Consider the following 5,682-nt stretch of genomic DNA (forward strand, 5'->3'; position numbering starts at 1 on the left):
TAAGATCAATGATTTTCATCTTTTGGAGAATACATCAAAGAAGTGAGAAAAAAAAATGAAACAATATTCATCAAAAGTTATAACTTGAAAATATAAATTACATCATGGATAATAACAACTAGGTTGTCCAATTTCAAATAGGTTGGAAAAGATTTCAAAAGAACATCCAATGAAACTTTCAAGTTTGGAAAATGAACTTCAAATACATATCAACTTATCAGACAGAAATACCATACTGATTTGGAGTAACTTTAAACATCTCTCCGTAAAATGATCTTGTGCTCTCACATCCATTTAAAAGATGTCATCCCCTGAAAACCATCAAATTCAATTTAACTTTCAAGTTTGGAAAGAAAGTTAAACATGCATGATTGTATATGCATTTTGTTATTACAAACAAATCTCATCTCTCTTTTAATTAATAAACTTACTTTATAATAATAATAAAAAAGGTTAATATCACATCGTTTCATTTTTGTTAAAGATAATATTTAATTTTTTAGATTAAATAAGAAAAATAAAATAATTAAAGATAAAATTTAATCTCATAAATTAAATAGAATAAAATAAAAATAACTAAAGGAAATATGTATTCTTACCAAAAAGCCTTAAATATTTAATATTTTTTTTTATTAAAGATGATATTTAATTTTTTATATTAAATAATAATAATAAAATCATTAAAGATAATATTTAATCTCATAAATTAAATACAATAGAATAAAAATAAGTAAATGAAATATTTGTTCTTACCATCAATTAAGTCTTAAATCGAGGCTATGTCCTTGCAGCTTCGCAAATAAATAATCACTCCATTGCTTCGGTGTAGACGCTGTGATTGAACCACAATGAGGATGAGGAAGCAGATGATATGGCGGTGGTGAAGGCATCACTGTATCTCTTCCCACTTCTAACTCTTCAAATGAATCTGATTTTCCTGCGATCACATGGACCCCACATTCTTTAATGTGTACTGCATGCTCTCTTGGCTCTGGATAAATGTATAGTTCCAATTCGTCATCTGCACAGTAATCTTCCATTGCCATTTCACTTCTACTCATGTATCTTATCCTTCCCTCATATGGACCCCACATTCTTTTTGATGCTCCATAATCTTTAAACAATTCAATACCGTTGCTTTTATTTCTTATAATAATAATGTCTAAGTAATAAAAACATTCCTTCTCAAATGGATGGACAGCCCAAAGAACTAAGCCTAGGAAGTCTGGAGGTATATGGAATGACAATGAGCATCCTTCTCCACTGTAGCTCATCCAATTTGGCATCTCACCAGGAAAGGAGCGAATATGATAGCGGTGACGACCGTTGCACATTGCCTGTATAAATATATTATCATTAAATCAAGAAATAAAAAATAAAACCAATCAGACTTTAAATATTTAATAAAAAATATTATTAAATATAATATTTATTTTTTAGATTAAATAAGAAAAATAAAAATATTATTAAAGATGATATTTATTTTTTAAAATAAAATAATAATAATAATAATGATTATTGCCTGTATACATATTGATTTTAAAGAATGCTGAGATTTTAGACATTAATCAATATATGTGTCAATTGTTTGTGTTTATTTTTTTGCAAGAGAGACTGAAAGAAAAAGTACCTCAACAACATTCTTCTGTAATTTATTTGGTGAATGACGGCGGTGAATCCGGTTATCATCAACACGAATATACCAGAAACTATTATTTAGACCTTCAATGCCCTGAATCTCTTCTAACGAATGACTTTCCCGTACATCTATATATAGATTTTTTGTTGACTTGATTGATATTCTTACTCTTTCTAATGATTTGCAATCAATTGCAACCAAAATGTCTAAACTTGAGGGAAGATCTGGGATTGATACAAGATATTTGCATTCCCGAACAGACAAGAACGATAGCTTGGGAAGGAAGCCGATCCCAGAAGGCAGGCTGAAGAATTTGTTTCCTGCTAGATCTAAAAATTCTAAAGCGGACAAACCACTAAAATCAACACAGTTAGTTGTGCAATCAGTCAAACCACCATTAGAAAGCTTAAGACGTTTCACTGATATCCATTCAATGAAAGATGCTGGCAGCCAACGTTTCCAATTCAAAACACCTGTTGAAATCAAAGAAGAACTTGGTGGAGTCGAACTGTATCCACACAATGATAACCTTCTGACATGCTTTAATTGTCCAATTGAAGAGAGAAATTGCTCATTTTCAATCCCATCAGCTAGTAGCTCGGTTAAGGATTCCATATCACCCATGCGTTCCGGTAATTTCTCAAGTTGTGAACACCCAGAAATATTCAGAGTTTCAAGAGACTTTAGATTGCCAATGCTTTCAGGGAGATTCTTCAACCTCCAACATCCCTCTAGATTCAAGAAAAAAAGGCTCGTCAAATTTTCAATTGATTGATGCATCTCAACTAAACTCGAGCAACCTTTTAGAATTAGTTTCTCTAGACTTGAACTGTGTAAATCTGGTGTTTTAATAAGTTGTTGAGAATGACTGAGATCAAGGATTTTAAGCTTGTCAAGAATCTGTTATAATAGAGAGAAAAATAATGAAAATTAATCATAGAAAGTCATAACGTGTAAATATAAATTACATACTGGAAAAATTTTGAGGATTGAAGCATGTTTCGTACCTTTTTTCCTTTCCATAGTTCTTTGAGGTTACTGTACTGCATATCAAGAACAGCTAGATTGTCCAAGGTAAAATCAGATGGAAAATATTTCAAAGGACATTCATGCCAACAAATCCACATCAACTCTTTAGAAAGCAGTTTGAAGGATCCGGTGAGATGTACTCCATTGATTTGGAGTAAATTTAAGCATTTCATTTCTGCAAATGATCCTGTGCCAAGTGATTTAGCTGCTGATGCTTTGACATCCAGTACAAGACCCTCTACAACATCCGTACCCTAAAAAAAAACAATACAACTTTAATACAATTATTTGTAAAAAGTTTGACTAGAAAATACGCTTGAGCTCTTACCTTCTGGTGGTCAAGTACATTCCATGCATCGTCTTTATTCCAAATTCTGGTCCTTTTTCCAGGATGCAAGGGAGACGCTTTACAAACGACCTCCCTTCCCATGTCTCGTAATAGATCATGCATGGCTACCATCTCTCCATATAACTGCCTTTCATCTTTAATGTTACACTCATGAAATTGAATCAGAGACCTTTCACGGAGAGTTTTCAAAACAACTTCTGGATTGAGACGGCAACGGGCTCCTAGCACTTTTGCGACGTATTCTTTCTCTATACCAATAAAGAAGCATGCAATATCAAGGAATGCTCTTTGTAGTTCACCATCAAGTGCCTGATAACTTATTAGAAGCTTTCCTTGAATATCTTGGTTTGGAATTCTGCTCAAGTTGTCAATTTCACTTTCCCATTCACCTCTGTTTTTCCCGAACAGAAGAGCTCCTATAACCTCAAGAGCTAAAGGAAGTCCTCCACAGTAACCAACGGCTTTCTTCGAAAGCTCAAAGTAATCTTCTGCTGGCTTGGTGTCCTTAAAGGCATGCCTGCTGAAAAGCTGAAGGGACTCATCTGGTTTCAATTCTTTGATCTGATATGTTTGATCTGCTTCACGAAGAAGATTTGAATCTCTTGTTGTAATAATTACTCTACTTCCGGGACCAAACCAACTTCGATCTCCCATCATCGATTTTAGCTGGTCCTGATGAGCCACATCATCAGCAACAACAAGAACTCTTTTGCGACAAAGTCGCTCTTTGATCAGAACCTTTCCTCTATCAGCAAAATCGAAGTTTGCAACATCCTGTTTTAAAATATCGTGAAGAAGTTGCTTTTGTAAAGGAACAAGACCATTGAATTGTTTTGATGTTTCATTGATATTCGAAAGAAAGCAGCTTCCCTCGAATCTATAGCAGAGTTGATTAAATACAACTTTTGCTATAGTTGTCTTTCCTATTCCTGGCATCCCATGTATGCCCACAATGCGTACATCATCTGTTGCAGTACTTAGAAAGTAAAAAATATTGCGAGCAAGCCGATCCATACCTACTACTTGCTCAGGAACATATAAGCACTCGCGACGTAATTTATTCAACACATCCTTGATAATCCCTTTGATAAATTTTGCTTCATGCCTGCTCACAGAAAAAAAGCAAGTCATCGATAGCAAGTCAATTAAGTATGATAAAAAGAAATCTTTTATTACTTCACATTGAAAAATGTAATGTAAAATTACTCCATAAACATGTGCAAGTGAATCTTAGAGAGAGAAGGAATACCCATTTGCCATATCATTGAGACTCCATCCAGATAGGTTTCCGGCATCCTCAAGAGCTTTTTTCCACTCCTTCACCAACTTCTCTTCAAAACGCTCTTCATGTTTAACAAATGCTTCTGCAAAACTGCCATTCTGTTTTCTCACATATGAAGGATCAATGTCATAGAATATAGGAAGAACAATCTGACCGGTTTTCCTGTTTTTGCACTTAAGAATCTCTACAAGTTCATTTAGACACCATCTAGAAGAAGCATATCCTTTTGAGAAGACAACTATGGATATCTTTGATTCTCGAATTGCCTCGAGAAGATGCTCGGAGATTTCTTCTCCTCTACGAAGTTCATCATCATCTCGAAAAGTGTGGATTCCTACTTGGACTAAGGCAGTATATAGATGATCCACGAATGTCTTGCGAGTATCTTTTCCTCTAAAACTCAGGAAGACATCATAGGCCCCTTCTGGTCTAGAACGAGAAGACTCTGGCTCTGTCATTTCAGCTGCAGAATTTAAGGAACAATCAATTAGCAATTGCTGATACATGTGAAGTGATCATTGAAGATAATACAGCAATTTAAGCTTAATAATGAGAGAGCATTAGACAACAGCAACTGCAGTTAAACATGAAACAAGCAAAGCTTTCACATTATTGTTATTGGTAAAGACATGAAATTAAAACAAGAAAGAAGCAAAGAAGAGTTAGCCATATATACCTCTGTATAACAAAGAGTTAGCTATGAAACTGTAGCAATCGGAGAGAGAAGTTTTGCAAGTGAAGTTATTGAATCGGAGAAATGGGGTGTTCAAATCGAATCAGCAGTTCATGTATATATAGACACACACATCTGCCTTTGCTGGCTTTATTTATTGCGAGTGGTTCCAAATTATTACACGTTGGAAAGAATATGTAATGAAAAAACAATTATTGAAACTTTGAAGTAAAATAGTAAAAGTTGGAAAAATATCAAACAAGACTCTTATCGGTAATTTCGTGGTAGGTGCAGATCGATTGAGTATCGGTTAGAAAGTATGGTTCCTTGTAAATTATTAGCAATGCAATAATTGTCAAAGAATAAATTATTGAGCTGGAATTTAGAGTGGTAACTTTCGTGGTGAAGTCTGAGTGTTCTTTGGAGTACGGTTGAATTGATTTTCTGAAATAATATCCACACGATAACAAGGGACGAAAAGATATCTTTATTTGGGATGTTTGTCGATATTGGGATTTTTTTTCCACATTTATCTTTATTTTCCACAGCTGAAACGTTTTTTCCATGAAGCAGCTGCGCGCATGCCAAGAAAATGAGAAAATACAAAAGGAAAAGAAGAGAAATTCTTGAAGCTTGGGACTTTAGTGCTCGCCTACGAAAGTTGAAAATCATATTTCAGGTTTATCACCATGAAATTTCCTGTTTAAATT

General features: G+C 34.1%; 1 protein-coding gene across 1 annotated transcript; it reads right to left on the reverse strand.

The window, feature by feature from the left end:
• LOC118051546 (TMV resistance protein N-like) lies at nt 1–5,163 on the reverse strand. The gene is made up of 7 exons (XM_035062200.2): nt 4,976–5,163; nt 4,267–4,762; nt 2,997–4,122; nt 2,647–2,922; nt 1,631–2,539; nt 754–1,337; nt 1–311 (listed from the first exon to the last, which is right to left on the reverse strand). The coding sequence occupies exons 2-6, from the start codon at nt 4,755–4,757 to the stop codon at nt 756–758; spliced, it is 3,384 nt and encodes a 1,127-aa protein (XP_034918091.1). The 5' UTR covers nt 4,758–4,762; nt 4,976–5,163; the 3' UTR covers nt 1–311; nt 754–755.
• Nucleotides 5,164–5,682: the final 519 nt, after the last annotated feature.

This window comes from Populus alba, chromosome 19 (genome assembly GCF_005239225.2).
Source record: "Populus alba chromosome 19, ASM523922v2, whole genome shotgun sequence".
In the NCBI taxonomy this organism is placed as follows: Eukaryota; Viridiplantae; Streptophyta; class Magnoliopsida; order Malpighiales; family Salicaceae; genus Populus; species Populus alba.

Bases quoted from the DNA above. Each gene is read 5' to 3' on its own strand.
- LOC118051546 (XM_035062200.2), bottom strand. From the start codon at position 4,757: ATGACAGAGCCAGAGTCTTCTCGTTCTAGACCAGAAGGGGCCTATGAT. The intron at 2,923-2,996 runs GTAAGAGCTCAA...GTTTTTTTTTAG, and splicing joins ATGTACTTGACCACCAGAAG to GGTACGGATGTTGTAGAGGG. The intron at 2,540-2,646 runs GTACGAAACATG...CTATTATAACAG, and splicing joins AACTATGGAAAGGAAAAAAG to ATTCTTGACAAGCTTAAAAT.